We start from the raw sequence: 21628 nt of genomic DNA, 5'->3' as shown, positions 1-21628 counted from the left end.
GATATAGTATTTGTTTCTTGACAACATCTTCACCTCTATCTTGCTGTGTAACAGCTAGACTTTGGCAATCCAAATTTTGTTCATCCCATAGATAGTCACAATCTCAGTATTTTATTTACTTGGAGAATATGGAATATTCTTGGAGACTCGTCTTATTTTAAAATCCTGGTGACAGGTTGATTAGAGTACCAAGTGTCTGCTTTTGTTGAATTGGGTTTCAGTGAAAGCTGAAGCTAATGAGATTGAATGAAAACTCAAGATCAAGTGGCAGCCAGACTGACTGACTGTGACAACAGTGCATTGTAACCTCAGCACACTATCATAATTATTCAAACAAGCCAGATAAATAGATGAAACATAAACTCTCTCTTCTAACAAAACTAGATTAACCATGAATCAGGGCTCAGGCTTGTATCCTGCTGAAAGAAAAAATATATACTTTGTATCTTTTAATATATATTATATATAAACATATAATCTATGTTTTTTTAATGTTTTTATGGCCCTAGCTATTTATGAGGAAGGTAGGCACTAGTCAAGCTTCTGTTTTACCTCCCTTCTGCCAGGAATATGAAAAACACACTTGTCAGTGAGCAAACCTCCCATTTCGTATCTTTGATCTACACAGAATTAACTTTTAGGTCTGTAATCTGTTGATTTTTTGTGTATGACGAGGTGTGAGTTTTATTTATTCAGTTGGGCCAACACCATTTGTTAAAAAGACCTATTATTTCTCCCATTTAATTGACCTTTGTAGAAAATAAACTGACCAAAATTCTCTATTTTGTTTCATCAATCTGTGTGTGTCCTCAACACCAGTATCACACTGATTAACTGTGCTTTTCAGTAAGTCTTGATCTCAACTCAGGTAATGTGAGTTCTACACCTTTGTTCAATGGCTTTTAATATTTACTCTGAGGCCACAGGCATACACTGGGTATCTTGGGCAAATGAGGATGTGATGTCACCCAACCTGCAGCTGACATAGGATTAATATCCAGACTGGGTAAAGAACGCTTAGGAAAAAACATAGATGATTTTGATTAGTCCTTAACAGAAGAAACCAAATAGGAAATAAATATATGAAAAGGAACATACCCACCAGGGTTAGCTAAAATGTGCAAATAAGTGAGAGGATGTACAAAAACAAACGTGTATATTGCTGGTGAGAACTAAACTGCTCAGCATTAGCTGATGCAAGTGAAGATGCATATCCCCATGTCCCAGCAATTCTAAGTCTGTCAGAAGTAGCTAAGAGAAATATTGATAGCAGTATGTTCATATAATGGAATAGTATTGAAGGAAAAAGAATGAACTACATTCATAAGGAATAACATTGGTGATATTAAAAACAATTTGAGTTAAAAAGCCAGACTAAAGGATATATAACGTGATTCCATTTCTATACAGTTCAAAAACAGGCAACTATGTATCATTTAGGGATGTACCACATAGTGTTAAAGCTATAAAGCAAACCAGGCTGTGATTCACCCACAAAGTTGGAATAATGGTCAACTTTGTGGGGGTAGAGGGAGAATAATGGGGAATTTGACTAGGAACATGTAAGAACGTTTTGGAGCAATAGCAATGTTTCTTTGGAGTTGAACTGTGGTTACATATGTCTGCTTCTACTTTAAAATAATTCATTACATGTGTCTGCTTCTACTTTAGAATAATTGATTACATTGCACACTAGATTTCTGCACTGTGCTTATAACACACACATGAGAGCAAGGTTGCAGACTAGGAAGCTCCAGGCCATCATTCCTTCATGGAAACACTCAAAATAACAAACTAGAGACTGGCTAAAATACCATTATAAGGGCTCTGGAAAACAATCACTGGTCTACAGCACTGAACAAATGCCCAATCAAGAAAAAGTCACCTTAAAAATAGTATGAAATCTCACAGTGCTTTATTCACCTTGGCCCCACCTCTCCACAGTGGCATGGTTGAGAGAAAGCAGCAGCCCAGCTCTCAATGACCTCTCCTAAATAGGAGGGAACAAAGCAGAACTCACCTGCAAAATTCTGATGTGTCTAGGACTGCCTGGAGAAAAAAAAAAAAACTTTTCGCCTAACTTGTTAGTCTCAGGGAAAAGTAGTATAGGTGGCGAAAGCTACAGAAAGAGGGAGGCAGTGCTCATAAAATTAGAACAAAAAATGTTTATATTTGTATGGAGACACAAAAGACCCCGAATAGCCAAAGCAATCTTGAGAAAGAAAAATGGAGCTGGAGGAATCAGGCTCCCTGATTTCAGACTATACTACAAAGCTACAGTCATCAAAACAGTATGGTACTGGCACAAAAACACAAATATAGGTCAATGGAACAGGATAGAAAGCCCAGAAATAAGCCCACGCACCTGTGGTCCATTAATCTATGACAAAGGAGGCAAGGCTACACAGTCACAGTCTCTTCATTAAATGTGCTGGGAAAACTGGACAGCTACATGTAAAACAATGAAATTAGAACATTCTTTAACACCATACACAAAAATAAACTCAAAATGGATTAAAGCTCTAAATGTAAGAAACACCTGATACTATACAACTGAGAGGAAAACATAGGAAGAACACTCTGACATAAATCGCAGCAATATCTTTTTCAAGCCGTCTCCTAGAGTAATGGAAATAAAAACAAAAATAAACAAATGGGACCTAATTAAACTCGAAAGTGTTTGCACGGCAAAGGAAACCATAAAACGAAAAGACAACACCCAGAATGGGAGAAAATACTTGCAAATGATGTGAGAAATTAATCTCCAAAATCTACAAACAGCCCATGCTGCTCAATATCAACAAAACAACACAATCAAAAAATGGGCAAAAGACCTAAATAGACACTTCTGCATAGAAGACATACAGATGCCCAAGAGGCACATGAAAAGATACTCAACATCGCTAATTATTAGAGAAATGCAAATCACAACTACAATATCACCTCACACCAGTCAGAATGGCCATCATCAAAAAAGTCTACAGACAATAAATGCTGGAGAGAATATGGAGAAAACTTCCTACAGTGTTGGTGGGAATGTAAATTGGTACAACCACTATGGGGAAGAAGTTTCCTCAAAAAACTAAAAATAGAGTTGCCATATGATCCAGCAATCCCACTCCTGGTCATATATCCGGAGAAAACTCTAATTCAAAAAGATATATTCACCCCAATGTTCATAAAGATGTGGTACACATATACAATGGAATACTACTCAGCCATAAAAAGAATGAAATAATGCCATTTGCAGTAACATGGATGGACCTGGAGATGATCATACTAAGCAAAGGAAGCCAGAAAAAGAAAGATATCATATGATATCACTTATATGAAAAGCCAAAAAAAAACCAAACATACAAATGAACTTCTGTATGAAACAGATTCACAGACTTAGAAAACAAACTTATGGTTACCAAAGGGAAAAAGCAGGGGGGATAAATTGGGAGTTTGGGATTGACAGATACACACTACTATATTTAGAAGGGATGACCAACGGGGACCTACTTCACAGCAAAGGAACTCTGCTAGATGTTGTGTAGTAATCTAGATGGGGAAAGAATTTGAAAAGGAATAGATCTATGTATGTGTATAACTGAATCACTTTGCTGTACACCTGAAACTAACACAACATTATTAATCAACTATACTCCAATTAAAAAGAAGAAGAAGGCTGCAGGGAGACTAAAGACCTGGAGATGCCTGGGTAAGAAATTATGGATAGAGGAACAAGAGAATATCTAAGGTCCTGAGAAGAAGCTGAAGGGAAACTCTGAAGAATTAAGACATGTAAAAAATAGTCGTATGTAAGGGGGGATCAAAAATGGCACGCAACCCCAGGCAAGACACATGTCCAGAAAAGACCTTAGAGAACCTTAAGCCTCCATGCTGGGCTGATCCCAAGGCTCAGACACTTTGCACATCAGTGAAGGTCTTCCCTGGGGTGCAGCAATGAAAACACTGGGAGAGATGGTTATTTTTTCAAATGCCTGATTTCCAACAAAATATCACAAGGCATACCAAAAAAAAAACATGGCCCATGCAGAGGAAGAAAAGAATGTAACAGCAACCGTCCTTAAGAAATAGGCATTAGATGTATTAGACAAAAACTTTAAACCAGCTGTCTTAAGTATGCTCACAGAAATAAAGGAAAACACAAAGGACTAAAGTTACTCAAGAAAACACAATTAGAGTATCAACTAAGATAGAAATTATCTTTTTAGAAAAAATCAAATTCTGGAACTGAAATAAGATGAAAAGTTGGGTAGAGTGCTTTAACAGGAAGAAGAAAACGTCACGAAGACAGGTCAACTAAAGTTATTAGGTCTCAAGAGACAAAAAAACAAAAAACTGCAGAAATGTGAAAAGAGCCCACAGGACACCATTAAATGGACTGGTTGATATACATTATGGGAGTCCCAGAAGGAAGAGAGAGAAATGGCCCATGTGATTTGAAGAAATAATGGCAGAAAACTTCTCAAATTTGATAAAAGACATGACTACAAATTCAAGGAATTCAACAGATGTCATCAAGTATGTTAAACCCAAAGGAACCCACAGACCACACTGAGACACCTTATAATCAAACTGTTGAAAGCCAAAAGGTGAAATCTTGAAAGCAGCAAAAGAAAAGTGACTTGTTACATAAAAGCCATCCTCAATGAGATTATCTGGATTTCTCAGAAGTCTTGAAGGCGATGAGGCAGTAGGAATATACATTTAAAGTGCTGAAAGAAAAAAAATGTAAACCAAGAATTCTATACCTTTCAACACTGCCCTTCAAAAATGAAGGAGAAATTAAGAGCTTTCCAGATAAACAAAAGCTGAGAGAGTTCATTAACACTACACAGTCATTCTTTAAGTTAAAATGAAAAGCTTTAGACAATAACTCAAAGCTAAAAAAATATAAAGGTAAATACATGGAGAAATATGAAAACCAATACAATTTTGTATAATTTTATAACTTATTCTATGTGATTTAAAACACGGGCACATAAAAATAACCATAGACCTGTTAATGAGTACACAATATATAAAAATGTAATTTGTGACATCAATAAAAAGGGGTGAAGCTGTAAAGGATTAGTTTTTTTATGTGATTGAAGTTGGTATTAATTTAAAATAGATTGTTATAACTTTAGGATGTTAGATGTAATCCCGCTAATAACCACAAGTGAAATGATTATAGAATAAAGACAAAATGAGAGGGAATCAAAATGTATCACTAGAAAAAAATCAACTAAATTCAAAGGAAGACTATAATGAAGGAAAGCAGGACAATAAAGCTATAAGACACAGAAAACAAATAAAATGGCAAAAGTTCTTATCAGTAATTACTTTAAATGTAAATAGATTAAATTCTCCAATCAAAAGATATAAACTGGCAGAATGGATTTTAAAACAAGGTCCAACTGTATGTTCTCTATAAGAGACTTATTTTAGATCTAAGAACACGGTGTACATTCAAAGTCAAAGGATGGGGAAAATGTTTCATGCAAAGAGTGACCAAGGAGAGCAAGGGTGGTTATACTAATATCAGGCAAAATAAACTTTAACTCAAAAACTTACAAGATGCAGGGACAGTATATATTGATAAAAGAATCAATTCACTAAGAAGATATAACTATTATAACCATACATCCACCAAATATCAAAGCTCCAAAATGTATAAGCAAACATTTACAGAATTGAAGAGGAAATAGCTCTACAATAATAGATTTCAGTACCCCACTATCAATAGATAAAAACAAGACAGGATCAGTAAGGAAATAGAAGACTTGAACATGTACTGTAGGCCAACTGGACTTAACATACACACACAGATCACTCCACCAAACAGCAGCAGAATACACATTTTTCTCAAGCGTGCATGGGACATTCTCCAGGACAGACCCTATGTTAGCCCACAGAACAGTAAATTTTAAGACTGAAATCATACAAAGTATTTTTTCCAATCACAGTGCAATTAAATTAGAAATCAATAGTGGAAGGAAAACTGAGAAATCCACTGATATGTGGAAATTAAACAGCATACTCTTAACCAATGGATCAAAGAAGAAATCACAAGAGAAATTAGAACTCACCTAAAGACAAATTCAAATAAAAATACATACCAAAATGTACGGGATGTTGCAAAAAGCAGTGTTAAGGGGAAATACATAGCTATAATTACTTACATTTGCAAAGCTCACAAATCAACCTTTGAACCTTAAGAAACAAATGAGCTAAACAAAACTAAACCCACAGCTAACAGAAGGAAGGAAATAATAAAAGATTAGCATAGAGGTAAATAGAGAAAACAGACAAAGTCTCACACTTCCTGATTTCAAAACTTACTGCAAAAGTAATCAAAACTGTGGTACTGGCATAAAATCACACATAGACCAATGGTATAGACTAGGGAGTCCAGGAATTGTCAAATGGTTTTTGATAAGACAAGCATTCAATGGGGAAAAGAGTCTTTTCAACAAATGGTCCTAGGAAACATAGGAGGAAAGCTCCATGAAATTAGATTTGGCAATAATTTCTTGGATATGACAACAAAAGCACAAGCTATTAAAAAAATGGACTTCATCAAAGTTAAATACTTTTGTATATCAAAGGACACTATCAACAGTGAAAAAGCAACCCACAGAACGGGAGAAAATAATCTGTAAATCATATATATATATGGAACTCCTACAACTCAACACATAAAGCAACCCAATTAGAAAATGTACAAAGGACTTGAATAGACATTTCTCCAAAGAAGATATACAAATGGCCAATAAACACATCACTAATCATTAGAGGAATGCAAATTAAAGCCACAATGAGATAGCTTTTCACACCCATTAGGATGATGGTTGTAAAAACAAAAAAGAAAATAAGTGTTGGGGAGGATATGGAGGAAATCAAACCCTTGTGCATTGCTGGTGGGATTGTCAAATGGTGTACTCACTGGAGAAAACAGTATGGCAGGTCCTCAAAAAATTAAATGTGGAATTTTCATATGATACAACACTATACACACACACACACACCCCTGAAAGAATTAAAAGCAGGGACTCAGAGATACTTGCACTCCCATGTGCATTGCAGCATTATTCACAATAGCCAAAAGATGGAAACCACCCAAATGTTCATCAACAGGTAAACAAAATGTGTGTGTATGTGCGTGTGTATACATACATATATATATATATATTCCTCTTAGAGGAAAACATAGGAAGAACACTCTTTGACATAAATCACAGCAAGATCTTTTTTGATTCATCTCCTAGAGTAATGGAAATAAACACAAAAATAATGGGACCTAATGAAACCTAAAAGCTTTTGTAAAGCAAAGGAAACTACAAACAAAACAAAAAGACAACCCTCAGAATGGGAAAAAATATTTGCAAACGAATCAATGGACAACGGATTAATCTCCAAAATGTATAAACAGCTCATGCAGCTCAATATTAAAAAACAAACAACCCAATCCAAAAATGGGCAGAAGACCTAAATAGACATTTCTCCAAAGAAGACATACAAATGGCCAAGAAGCACATGTAAAGCTGCTCAACATCACTAATTATTAGAGAAATGCAAATCAAAAGTACAATGAGGTATCACCTCACACCAGTCAGAATGGGTATCGTCAGAAAATCTACAAACAAATCCTGGACAGGGTGTGGAGAAAAAGGAACCCTCTTGCACTGTTGGAGGGAATGTAAATTGATACAGCCACTATGGAGAACAGTATGGAGGTTCTTAAAAACTAAAAATAGAATTACCATACGATCCAGCAATCCCACTACTGGGCATGTACCCTGAGAAAACCATAATTCAAAAAGACACATGTACCCCAATGTTCACTGCAGCACTATTTGCAATAGCCAGGTCATGGAAGCAACCTAAATGCCCATAGACAGATGAATGGATAAAGAAGATGTGGTACAAATATACAATGGAATATTAGCCATAAAAAGGAACGAAATTGGGTCATTTGTAGAGACGTGGATGGACCTAGAGACTCTCATACAGACTGAAGTAAGAAAGAGAAAAACAAATATCGTATATTAATGCATATATGTGGAACCTAGAAAAATGGTACAGTTGAACCAGTTTGCAGGGCAGAAATAGAGACACAGATGTAGAGAACAAATGTATGGACACCAAGGGGGGAAATTGGCAGCAGGGGTGGGGGTGTGTGTGGTGAATTGGGAGATTGGGATTGACATATATACACTAATATGTATAAAATAGATAACTAATAACCTGCTGTGTAAAAAAATAAAATAAAATTCAAAAATTAAAAAAAAAAAAAAAAAGCCAAGAGGATGATTACTGCAGGAGTCAAGACAGCGTTACCTCTGGGGTCCAGGAGTGGAATTTGTAGGGGCACAATTTTATCGGGGCACAAAGGTGGCTTTTAAGGTATGAACAAACAGGTTTCTTTCCCTAAGCAGTGGGTACATGGGTGTTTATAATTATTCTTGGAACAGTATTATGTTTCATGTACATCTTTTTTACATCTTTTTTATATATTTCACAATTTTTAAGAAGGCAAAATGAACCCCCACCCTCAAAAAAAAAAGTGACCCTTCTCCATTTTTTACTACCCAGATGGTTTATACTCTGGTAGAAGACTGGAAAATCTAAAAACACCACAGTGATTATTTTTCGGTCTTCTCACTGAGGATTTTCTTCTCAAAATAGCATCTACTCCACTTTCCCTCTCAGAAATAAAATGGTTCCAAACACTTTACTCTCCCAGATGTTTTAAGACGATGGACTGGAACAAGCCTACATTATGGTTTTGCCTGGTAAGTCACTTCTTTCAAAACAAGACTATTCACTAGATGTGACCTTATGACCTTGTCACAAAATATCCATACATGATGTTTTGATGAAAATATGGTTGCTGTTCACATCAAATTAACACTAATCAATAAAATTTGAGTTCATTCAGAGCCACCAATTCCAACAGAACTTTGGAATCCCTAAAAATAAAATACACACAGATAAGTATAGTATTTAATCGAAATATATTTGTCTAATATCTACAAAGTGTGAACAATTGGTCTTAAGAAAGCAGACAAAAGGCACAAAATTAGTATTACTACAGAGAAGCATTCATGCTACTGGATTGTATAAATATTCTCATTAGAGTGGCACAGTAAAAAATAAATTAAGCATTGAGCAAAGATCAAATACTTCATTTTCTCCTTGCTTTATATTCTGGTCATGTCTTGACCTCATTTGTAAAGGCTGAAGACTGAAAATGAACTGAAACCATGAAACACTTATGCAGACTTTATGGATGTTTTAATCACAGTGGTTTCCTTGCAGAATTCGGGTCAAACAAGAGGTGCATTTTAAAAAAATCCACAGGATATTCTTTTCTCTTTCCCCAAATGAAATATAAGATTGAGGCTGTGGTGGTGCATGTTTGTATATGCATGCGTGTATTTCATTTCTAAAGCCCTTTTTTTCAAGATAAAAGTAGTGCAGTCTCCATATGACTTGTTTTCTACCATGAAAGAAGCAGCTTCTGAAAATTGTATGACTAGAGCTTTGAGCATGAGAAATTATCAGAAAGCTTCTGGGGCAAGGAGATGGGAGGAACATTCTAAGGTAGGCCTGGCTCTAGGCTCTCCCAGGGGTGCTCCATCCTGGAAGGCTCCGGCATAAACCTTTAACAGCTTTCTGCCCGCTCCCCATCCAGCAGGAAATGGCAGTTGATCTGTCTTGCATACGGACAAACAAATGTTGACTTGGGAGGGGAGTGGGAAGCACCCCGATAATTCTGAAATGACAGCCACCTTCTACCAGAGGGACAGCAGTAGAGCCACGCCAGTTCACCTTTGGACAGGAGTTGTCAATTGGAGAATACTTGGTGAGTGCAAAAGTATTTGGTAAAGTGAAAAGTAGAAAACTTCAAACCTCATTGATAAAAAGGAGCTCATAATTACCCACTTCAATATTGGTAAGTGCACTATTTACATGTGTGATAATATCCAGCAGGCATAGCGCATGCGTGTGAACATACAGTGTGCCAAGAGCTTGCACACAGACGTGTGTGCACACGCATGCCCCACATGGCTCTTGAATAAATTCAATCCCATAGTAGAGTCTGGGGGTGCATTTTTCACAGTACATAATTTCTCTCTCAGGTACCATGTCTTGAACACTATCAAGAGGTCTCAGGGAATACCAAGCAGAACCTTGATACTGTACCACTTTAATTCCTACAAAAACAGGACCATTTCTGAAAGCTCTGCATCTCCACGCATTAGTGTGCCTTCCAAAGCGGATTGAAGTATACCCAGCCGTCACCCTGCAAGGGAGAGGAGGACACATCATTACATGGAGACCTGTCGGCGAGGCAAGGGGAGAAGCACCTGCTGCGCTAGTACCACACAGTACCATGCAGTGCTGGTTACCATCTATCTGTTCAGGACCACCAACCTGTGTGCCAGCCTCTCCTGATGTCTCACAGCCAAGCCATGCTGGTGGTCTCACCACCCCTCCTCAGCCCGGCTGCTTTTTAGAGCCCATGGGATCTTCATATCTGGCATTTGGGGAGGAAACCCCACAAAATGACCAAAGTAACGAGGGGGAGGGCTTTGTTGGTTTACGTCAAGGAAGATTCGTTGGCCAAAAAAAAATGGCCTTTGAAACGGGAACAGGAGAAAAAGGAGGGTAGTTGGACAAACGGACAGAGAAGAGAAAAGACTAGGGCCTGAATAGGAGGAAGCTGTCCAAACCAGTGATTTTTACCACCCACCAGCCTGGAGGGGAATGCCCAACAAAGGGCACATGCAAGGCAGCAGGCAAAAGACATCAGCACACACAGGAGAGGACACCAGTCAAATACCAGCGAGAAAAAGGCAAGAATCAAAATGGTATGCAATCCGGCGCTAGACTAGAGGGATGTACTGAATGGTAATCATGCTGGTGCTGGGATGATTTGTATTCTTTAAATATCCTTAAGCCTCCTGTTATACACAGACTGCCTTTTCTTACACCCTATGGGAGGAAAACAATGTTTTTTGGTTGTTGTCATTTTACTTTTTAATCATACCACTGGCTTTCTTGCCGTTCCACCTTGCAAACCACAGATCCCATGGCTTTTCACAATCTCATAATAAATCTATTTAAATTTCTATCTTCTGTTGGTTCTGTGCTGCTTCTCTGGAGAACCCTGACTAATACAGAGTCACCTCCCCTGGGCAAGGCCTCCAGACAGGGATAGACTCAGTGTCTCCCCAAGCAGGCTTCCTGTCTGAACCAGCATCTGACCTTGACATCTGTGCTGAGCCCACGGCCCTAGTTCTCGCCTGTAGGAGACACGTGGCTGCTTCCTGCTCCAGACCAGAAGCCCACCTCAAGGTCACGAACTCTCCCCGCAGACCTCCAGCTCCACAGAGCCATCCTTCCAAGGAGCAGAATTCAGACACCAGCAGTGCCTAGGCAAGGAAAGCCCAGACAGATTTCAATTGGCCCTTAGTGTTTAAATTTTAAAAAATTCCTTGACACCAGGTGAATATCAGATCTCATAAAAATTCTGATTTCTGGCTTCTCTTGAAGAACTGGGCCATCAGCCTGTGATGGCCTGGAGGTCAGTGGCATCCACCCTTTAGATATGGACCCTGGGTCTGCCCCGCCCTCACCAGCCTGTTTCTCTCATTGATGCTGCCAGGCTCCTGACCAGCCTGCCTTAAAATTTGTGGCTCCTACACTTTTGTCATTTCCAATTGTGTTCTCAGAATGCTGCCCGGCAGTGCCACAAACAACCGGGCACAGGGCTTCCCTGGTGGCGCAGTGGTTGAGAATCCGCCTGCCGATGCAGGGGACACGGGTTCGTGCCCCGGTCCGGGAAGATCCCACATGCCGCGGAGCGGCTGGGCCCGTGAGCCATGGCCGCTGAGCCTGCGCGTCCGGAGCCTGTGCTCCGCAATGGGAGGGGCCACAACAGTGAGAGGCCCGCGTATGGGGGGGGGGGAGGGGAAACGGGCACAGGGCGCCTTGCCCAGCGGGTGGGCAGTCGGGGGGTGAGGAGCGTGGGGGGGGGGTCCCCTTCCAACACCACTTCCAGCAGCAACGTGGGGACGCGGGCCTCCCCGGCGCGTCCATCCCCCATTGGGCCCCTGGGAGGCAAAGCTCTGAAAGGGTGCTGTCATGGAGAAGGGTCCCACCCACCCAGGTGTGGAGCTGGGCTGGGAGGGGCTTCCCGAATGATTTGTCGCTGCAGGCAGAGGAGCAGGGCTGTGCTCTTTGTGAAGCAGGACGCCTCCAGAGCTGCAGCCCCACTCCGGGCCTCCCCGCGGGCGGGTGTGCCTCCTCATGGGGGAGCCTGGGAAGCAGCAGGCGCCCACGGGACCGCCTGGCGCCGCTGGAGCCGTGGCCACCATGCCCAGACCTCCCAGGCCCTCCCTGCCCGTCCGGCGGCCGCGAGAGGGGACAGCCGTCCTCCCCGCCCAGGACGCCCGGTAGGGTCTCACCTCCTGGATGAAGTACTTGGGCCGCCAGGGCGCGCGGAGGTTTTCCCGCTTCCGTTCCTCCGCGCGCTGCTTCTCCTCCAGCCGCCGCTTTTGCTCGGTGGCGGCGTCGATGTCCCCTAGCCGCAAGCATCGGGTCACATCCCGCCAGAGGTTCCTGGGGGCGGGGTTCATTGGGGACAGGAAACAGTCAGGCAGGGCCAGCAGCCTGAGGCTGCGGGGCAGGAGGGCGTGAGCAGCTCACTCCACACAGGCCCAGAGCCCCACCTGCACCCAGATCTGAATCCGCTCTCCCCTCCCGGGCTCTGAGCGTTTAGACGGATCGAGGAAAGACTGGAGCAATCAAACTGCTCCTACAGACAAAATAAATCTACAGCAGACCCTGCCACGGGGCATTCACCACATTCCTAAACATTTTACATATGGATTAACTCATCTCATCACAACACCCCAGGGATACAGATGCGATACTATCACCTCATCTTAAAGGGGGAGAAAAACAGATCCATATAAAGTGAAGGGACCTGCCCGAGGTCAGCAAGCTGATGGATGTGAACAGTGGCTGCTTTCCCACCGGGAGCCCCGTATTAGGAGTTGCAGACACTAGGGGATCCGTCACCTCCCCGTGTCTACACGCAAAGTTGGACACATTCATTCATTCATTCATTCACTCACTCCTTCGTTCATTGGAGAAGGCGGCAGCTTCCCTCCTCAGGAAGCCGGGGTGCCCCCTCCAGTCGCACTCTGTGCTGGAGGGGGAGGACCAGCACTGAGGTGAAGGGGGACACTTCCTCACTTCGGCACATCAAGACCAGTCGGGAATCCGCAGCAAGCACCAGCACCCCTACCCCCACCCCCGGCTTTGGGGACATGATGTCTCTGCAGCTGGGGCCGAGCAGACGCTCCCCGTTAGATCCTGGGCCAGGAGCCCTTAGGGGAGTGGCCAGTGCATCCAGGACAGCAGCCTTCCTGGGGGACCCGAGCTCAGGAACCGATGGGGCCCGGGCTCTGGCTGCAAGGCCAGCCTGCCCACTACCGCCCAGCACCCCACCATGCAGAGGGTACAGTGGCACCCTGGCTCCTAACTTACACAGGAGAAACCTCTGGAAGGTGGCAGAAAGCCAGGTCCTACCAGCCTCACAGCCCTTGCTCTTTCTACTGCGCCCTGATAGCTGACTTAAGAGGGGAAAACATGGCCTAAAACAGGAAAGGAAGGTGGGGAAGGAGACAGGGAGGACTGAGTGCTGGGTCAAATCAGTCTTTTCCACCACCTGAACCCTCACACACACCTGGCGCTGACGGAAGGACTGGGTGCCCGTACATCCAGGGTCAGGGTGCTCTCAGGGCAGGACCTCCCCTGATAAGGCCCATCATAAAATAGTGGCCCCAAAGTTAGAGGGTAGAGAGCCACAGGGACTGCAGATGGGGTGGTGAGCAAAGAACCGGCCCACAGGTCAAGGGCTCTGCCCAGACACCCACAGGGTCCAACCAAGAGCCCCCTGGAGGGGCTCTGCTTTGGAAGGCTCTGAACTTCAGGACAAAGGGACAGGCAGAAAAGCCTTCAGGGTGGAGAGGGCTGGGGGGGGGGGGGGAGTCGGCAAGAAAAGCAAAAAGGAAGCCCAGGGGAGCCTTTGTTAGAAGTGGAGGTCCCGGTGGCCAAGGGCCAGGGAGAGTGGCTAGGCCGGGTGTGCCCAGCATTGCCACGTGGAGGGCTCCAGCCCCAGCAGGATGCCTACGCGGGCCGGGCTCGGGCTCGGGCTCTGAGCGTCGTGAGCACATCGACAGCAGTGGGCCGCTGTAAGAGCAGCTTCACTCTCCCCTTAATGGGGCCAGGGTTCCCCACCACAGGGGCTGGTGGGGGCCGGGCCACTGTGGGGCTGAGACCACTAGGTGGGCCCTCCTTTGCCTCCTCAGGTGAGGCCTGGCACAGGTGACTGGGCTCAGGTGCTCTGAGTGGCAGGCGCTACACCTCAAGGCCATTCCTGCCTTGGAGAACAAGGTGGGCAGCCCAGCTCCAAGTTCCAGTAAAGTCCACATATGTGAGACGAGAAGAGGCGATACGCCTCTCTCTGGTTCCAGACTCCATCCTCCATCCATTCCACTCCCAGCAAGGCTTAATGAGGAGGAGCTAACCTACTCAATAGTCTTGGAAGAACAGCTCAAAGGAATCATAGTTTTGTTCTCAACAGCCATACCAGAAACAAGCGGCGCTGTGACAGCAGCCACACAGCTCCTGATTCTGGGGAGGTGTCGTCAGAGGCCAGGGGAGGGATTCCTTCCTGTCACAGCCCAAAGGGCTGGGTTCATGCCCTCCATTTGGATACAGAGAAGGTTACACTCTGATCAACAAGACTGAGCAGACTAATCCTACCACAAAGCCAAGTTTCCAGGACACTGCAGCCCTCTTTCTGTTAAACTCGGTGATAATGTATGATTTATACACACTGGTACCCCTGCTCTGTTTCCACATAAAAAGCACCTTTCCAATTTCATTACAAACTCTTCTTGTAATGGCAAACCCTTTCAGAGAATCATCTGTAATTTCACTTTAACCCTATATCCTCTTTCTACAGAGCAGCATGCATTTAGATAAGAGCTGGGCCAGCAAACTTTCTCTGTAAAGGGCCAGAGAGTAAACATTTTAGGCTCTGCAGGCCATTTGGTCTCCGTTGCAACTGTTTCACTGCTATTGTAGCCAGAGGGCAGCCACAAACAAGATACAAACAAATGGACGCAGCTGTGTTTCTGTAAAATTTTACAAAAATCAGCCATAGATGGGATCTGGCCCATGGGCCATAGCTGGCTAACCTCCTGGATTAAAAAATTTAAATGGCATATCTCCAGAAGATTCTGCTTCTGTACCTGCATAAACATCATTTTAAGTGGCTTGTGGGATATTCTTCATATGATAGAGTGAATTCTCCATAATTCACTTAACTGTTTTCCAATCGTTGCATGGTTAGATGGTTTCTTTTTCTTCCTTTTGTTTATCTGTTAGTTTTTTTTTTAAATACCCAAATTTCATATTTAAAACCTTTTGTGAATTAAAGAATTTTCCCTTAGATGAGATTCCCAGAAATGGACTACAAGAGGTGAACTCACAAATTTAAAGCTACTGATCCATACAGCTAACCTGCACACCTTCCTACCAGAAGCACAGGGCATAGAGTGTTAATTTTATCACAGCCTTGTAGTCACTGAATTTTTTTTTGAATTATGTTGCTAATCTGGTAAGAAAAAAAATGTATCTCATTGCTTTGCTGCACAGTTCTTTGATTACTAGCATCTCTCTGTATTTAACTTTGCAATTAAGTAACAGACCCACAGAGTTGACAAACTTTTAGGACAGGCATTAAAGTCTGGGCAGGCTGTCTTCACACTCCACCCCATGATTGCAGAGCAACTAAACAAAGGATCTACACCTAAGTGACACACAGAGGACAATTCAAGTTTCCAAAGGAATTAGAGTGAGATTCCTGGCCCCTTTGCCTTGGGCTTCCTCTCTGCCCCTTGGGTCAAGTGCTGAGGACAACAAAGCCTGGAGAGGAGGCACATGGCCTGGTCCCCACCTGGACTCCATGGGGCCCTGCTTCTCCAGGGGTCGGATCTTCTTGGGGTACACTGGCAGCATGGTCGTGTCAATGACCTTGGTCTCCCCGTTGTTGTAGGTGAACTCTAGGGTCCCATTCCACTCCCCGTGGGCTTTGCACACAATGGTGTTGGTCGGGTTGTGCTTCACTTCGGCTGTGACCCTGAATTAATGAAGCATCGAATAAACACACTTTGCAAGATTATTAGAACAGAAACCGACTTCAAAAGGCATCCTCTGGGCTCCCCTGGTGGCGCAGTGGTTGAGAATCCGCCTGCCGATGCAGGGGACATGGGTTTGTGCCCCGGTCCGGGAAGATCCCACATGCCGCGGAGCGGCTGGGCCCGTGAGCCATGGCCGCTGAGCCTGCGCGTCCGGAGCCTGTGCTCCGCAACGGGAGAGGCCACAACAGTGAGAGGCCCGCGTACCACAAAAAAAAAAAAAAAGGCATCCTCACATGTAGAGATTTTTTTTATGGGGTTGCTTTTTGCTCTTTCGCTCAAAGACTAGCTCTTAAAATGTGATCTAATATCCTTGAGCAGAAAAAAGAAAGCATCAGTGGGAAAACAGGTAGGATCTAAATAAAGTCTGTAGATTAGTTCATAGGAATGCAGCAATGTTAATTTCTTAGTTTTTTTTCAATTGAAGTATAGTTAATTTACAATGTTGTGTTAGTTTCAAGTATACAGAAAAGTGATTCAGTTACACACACCCACACCCACATATATATACTTTTTCAGATTCTTTTCCCTTATAGGTTATTACAAGATATTGAACATAGTTCCCTGTGCTATACAGTAGGTCCTTGTTGTTTACCTATTTTATATATAGTAGTGTGTATATGTCCATCCCAAAGTCCTAATTTATCCCCCCAATTTCTTAGTTTTTTTCAATTAATATTGTTTTATTGATTTTTGACAATAAATTAGATAGGCGGTTGAAAATTATACATGTTTTATACTATATTGTATACACTATATATACTGTCATTTGTTTAGTTGAATTTCATCAATTTCTTAGTTTTGATAAAAACGCCAAGGTTTTATAAGATGTTATTATTGGGGTGGAAATCACAAAACTCAGTAAAAACAAAATATAAATGTCAATTAAGTCTATCTGGTCTATTGTGTCATTTAAAGTAGAACTAACCACCATATGACCCAGCCATCCCACTACTGGGCATATACCCTGAGAAAACCATAATTTAAAAAGACACATGTAGGGCTTCCCTGGTGGCGCAGTGGTTGAGAGTCCGCCTGCCGATGCAGGGGACGCGGGTTCGTGCCCCGGTCCGGGAAGATCCCACATGCAGCGGAGCGGCTGGGCCCGTGAGCCATGGCCACTGAGCCTGCGCGTCCGGAGCCTGTGCCCCGCAATGGGAGAGGCCACAACAGTGAGAGGCCCGCGTACCACAAAAAAAAAAAAAAAAAAAAGACACATGTACCCCAATGTTCACTGCAGCTCTATTTACAATAGCCAGGACATGAAAGCAACCTAAGTGTCCATCGACAGATGAATGGATAAAGAAGATGTGGCACATATATATAATGGAATATTAGCATAAAAAGAAATGAAGGGTTTCCCTGGTGGCGCAGGGGTTGAGAGTCTGCCTGCCGATGCAGAGGACCGGGGCTCGAAGATCCCACATGCCGCGGAGCGTGTGGGCCCATGAGCCATGGCCGCTGAGCCTGCACTCTGCAATGGGAGAGGCCACAACAGTGAGAGGCCCGCGTACCGCAAATTTAAAAAATTAAAAAAGAAATGAAATTGGGTCATTTGTAGAGATGTGGATGGACCTAGAGACTGTCAAACTGAGTGAAGTAAGTCAGAAAGAGAAGAACAAATATCATATATTAACACATATATGTGGAATCTAGAAAAATGGTACAGATGAATCTATTTGTAGGGCAGGAATAGAAAGGCAGACATAGGGAACGGATGTGTGGACACGGGATGCGGGGGGCGAAGGGGAGGGTGGGGTGAATTGGGAGATTAGGTTTGACATAAATACACTACAACATGTGTAAAATAGTGGGAAGCTGCTATATAACACAGGGAGCTCAGCGAGGTGCTATGCGATGGCCTAGATGGGGGGAGGGGGGAGGGGGAAAGGGGGAGGGAGGTCCAAGAGGGAGGGGATATATGTATACATATAGCTGATTCACTTCACTGTACAGCAGAAACTAACACAAGATTGTAAAGCAATTATACTCCAATAAAAAATATATATATAATTATATATATATATAAAATTTAAAAAAAATATATATATATATATATATACCCTTCTCCCTCAAATAGCAACTAATAGTGTACATTTCAACCACCAAAAGAGTGTGAGAGTCTAGGGGAACTTTTCAATCACTAAACAAGGTCAAACCCCTCCAGCCTGGCTTCACAAGGGCCCCTGGTGGAGACGTGTAGCCCTTCGCCTCCTCCACCGGCCCGGGGACTCCGGGTCTCAGCTCTGGGTGAAGGCAGAGCCCACCTCCCTCTCCCCAGCAGCCTGCTGCAGGCAGAGTAACACAGCAGAAACGGGAGGTGGAGGAGCCCGGGTCCTCTTTTTCTAGTGGCCAAGCTCGGGATGAATTTGGTGTTTTCAGACCCAGGTCTGGAATTTTTCTCCCTGAGCCTAAACACCGCCGGGCCCCCGGGGCGGCATCAGGAATCCTCCCAGCGGCACGCAGCGGAAGGGTATCCGTGCTGTGTTGCTGGTAACGCTTTAGCAACGGGCTCGCCAGGAGGGAAAACGCCTGGTTTACAGCTTTTGCCAGTTTCTGTGCTGCCCCACCCACAGCGGATCTCAAGCTACCACTAGGGCATGAGGGGCCGCGGAGCTGGGGGGAAACGCGCATAATCTGCTCTTGGGGGCTGGTATGTTTGGCTCCAAAATGGCCACTGAAGGTGCCTACTTTCCAGGGGACACTCCAGCACCCCACGTGAATGCCACCCAGAAAAGCTTTCCAAGAAAAAGGTCAAAGATGGGGGCTTGCTTATTATCCAGCTATCTGCTCCAAAGGGGGAAATTTATAACTAGAGCCATAAAAACGAGGTGATGCTCCCCTCAAACGGAGGGCCTCTCCTTCTTTTTCTTAGGACCTGCTTCCCAGCTTCCAAAAGGAGAGAAACAGTCCTGCTCTCATAGAGGCAGGATTCAGGATGTTGCATGGAGCTCACAGAACAACTGCATCAGTGCATGTCAGGCCTCGGGCCTCGGAAGCGGGAGGTTACAATAACCCCAGAAGCCCTTTGTTCTCTGGGGCATGTTCCGCCAACACATCACCAGACTGGGGAGGGTTCAAGACGCTGCCCGGTGAGACATGTCATCTGAAACAGATCTATTAACTTGATCTTGATTTTTCAACTCATCCCACAGCTGGAACCCAGTCTTTTGATGCAGACAAGAAACCTGGGGCATCGTGATCAGACAGAGACGGGGTCTCCCTGGCCCCTCCTACCTGTGGACCTTCCCCCCGTAGAAAGGCTTTGTGTGGAAGATCACTGTCGCTGAGTACCCAGTCTTGGCGCAGGTGATGCTGACTTTTCCTCCGAGCTCCACCCAAGGGATGGTGAGGATGGACCGGGCGTAGGCACTGGGCAGGGTGAACACATACTCCTCCCCATGCTCCAGGAGCCGCAGCACACCTGAGGAAGACAGGAGGGAAGGGTTAGGCTCGCACACGAGGAGAGCGCAGCTGGTGAAACCGAGGAGGACCCTGAGGGGCTCCCGGCACGGAGGCCTTTTTGTCTTCCATTTCTTGTAGCCTCCATGCCCTTCCCTGAGTTCCAAGGGACCAGAGAAGCTCATCAAGATTAGGAGACCTAATAGCACCTGAGACCCTGCACACACCCTAATCTTGTCAGCAACCCCATCCTTGAACCATTGCTATAAAACCCCTCATCACATCCTCCCCAATTGGGACACACAGTTTTCGAGGGCAGGAGCCCGCTGTGTCCCCCCTTTGCCTGGCAAAGCAATAAAGCTATCCTTTTCTACTTCACCCAAAACTACGTCTCCGAGATTCGATTCAGCGCCAGTGCACAGAGAACCTGAGCTTTGGGCATCACTGGGGACCAGAAGACGCAAAGATGAGAAACCAAACACGCTCCTGCAACAGACGTCACACCTCCCACCTCTGCAAAGGCCGGCCACCCACGTGCCATTTGTCCATTTGCTGCATCTCTACTGCGTGAGAGATGCTGAGAACACATGGTGAGCAAGATGGACCCACTCTCTGCCCTCAAGGAACCAAAGAGAAAGGTGGGCATGAATGAAGCACTCGCAAACACTAAACTGTGACTGTGATGGGGTGGGAGGGGGAGGTGTCCGGGGCCTCCAGCAGCAGGAGCTGAGCTGGGAGGGAAGGCTTCCGGTGGAAGGGACACTCGAGCTGGGTAAGAGTTGAGTTGGGGAAGAAGGAAGGGAAAGTAGAAGCAGAGGGAGGCATGTGCAAAGGCCCTGTGGTGGGAAGGAGCCGGGCGAGCAAGGGGGTCTGAGAAAAGGGCCCCAGGGAAGAAAGGGAAGTGGTGGGTATAGGTACGGAGGCTGCCCAGGTCTACAGGGGCCAGGCCTCGTCTTTAAACTTTGAAAAAGCCTGTTAAGGAGTTCTGCCTTTATCCTGAGAGCAGCAGAGACAACCTCAAAGGTTCTCAGGAAGTTACAAAGCAGAGTGCACAGCTGCTGTCACCACCCAGGGGGCACCCACCCCTTGATCAGAGGCTGGGAGCCAAGTACTAGTCTTGGAGAGATCTGATCCTCTTGAAACAATGCAAAATGACATGGGCTCGTCTCTTTTTCTAGGGAAAGGAACCACAGTTTTGAACAAGTTCTCAAAGGCTGCCGTGGGCTTCCCTGGTGGCGCAGTGGTTGAGAGTCCGCCTGCCGATGCAGGGGACGCGGGTTCGTGCCCCGGTCTGGGAGGATCCCGCGTGCCGCGGAGCGGCTGGGCCCGTGGGCCATGGCCGCTGAGCCTGTGCTCCGCAGCGGGAGAGGCCACGACAGTGAGAGGCCCACGTACCGCCAAAAAAAAAAAAAAAAAAAAAGAGGCTGCCGTGAACTACCCCTACAGGCGCCATCTCCTGGGGCTGCTGTACAGCTGGTGCTTGACACCCAGCCCCTGCTCTGGCTTGTCCGGTCGGGCACCCACAGGGTCCCCTCTGCTGAGGGCAGCACCTCCTGGGCTGGCAGAGGCCTGGGAACCAGCACGCCTGGCTCGCTGAGGTTTGCTCTGTGTGAGGGACCTTCTCGGCCTCCCACCCCGCGCTGGGGCTTCGTTCCCTGTAGAAAAGCGCTCCCAGCTCTATTCCTGTCCGCTCTGGGCCTGCAATGGTCAAGTGCAGCAAGAGCCTCAGGAAGGTCAGTTCTGTCCTTCGTCCGGAACTCTGCGACTGGAGGTGTTAGTGATGTCCCCTCCCTGGGCCCCTGTTTCCTCCACTGGAAAGAGCGAGGAGGGGGCTCCATGTGCCCTGGGGGACCCTTCCCGTCCACCCAGCACTTCCAGGGGCTTCACATGCAGTGTCTTCTGTGAGCTTCACAACTACTCAACGCAGCATTAATTATTATCATTTTTAAATG

At 44.9% G+C, this 21628-nt stretch overlaps 1 protein-coding gene across 11 annotated transcripts in view; it reads right to left on the bottom strand.

Annotated features, from left to right (window-relative positions):
* Nucleotides 1-8510: 8510 nt before the first annotated feature.
* OSBPL10 (oxysterol binding protein like 10) overlaps nt 8511-21628 on the bottom strand; it is a 321796-nt gene continuing 308678 nt past the window's right edge. For 10 of the 11 annotated variants that reach the window (XM_067005845.1, XM_067005851.1, XM_067005844.1 and 7 more), the window contains 4 exons: nt 19512-19698; nt 16034-16216; nt 12468-12621; nt 8521-10300 (listed from right to left, as the gene is read on the bottom strand). In XM_067005845.1, the coding sequence (XP_066861946.1) occupies nt 10256-10300; nt 12468-12621; nt 16034-16216; nt 19512-19698 (569 nt within the window). In that variant the 3' untranslated portion in view covers nt 8521-10255. Of the gene's footprint in view, nt 10301-12467; nt 12622-16033; nt 16217-19511; nt 19699-21628 lie in introns of all 11 variants that reach the window. The other variant, XM_067005849.1, reaches the window with a different exon arrangement.

The sequence above is a fragment of the Kogia breviceps genome, chromosome 10, assembly GCF_026419965.1.
Source record: "Kogia breviceps isolate mKogBre1 chromosome 10, mKogBre1 haplotype 1, whole genome shotgun sequence".
NCBI classification, from domain to species: Eukaryota; Metazoa; Chordata; class Mammalia; order Artiodactyla; family Physeteridae; genus Kogia; species Kogia breviceps.
Note: the sequence above shows the minus strand (reverse complement) of the source record. Positions and strands in the feature narration are given on the sequence as shown.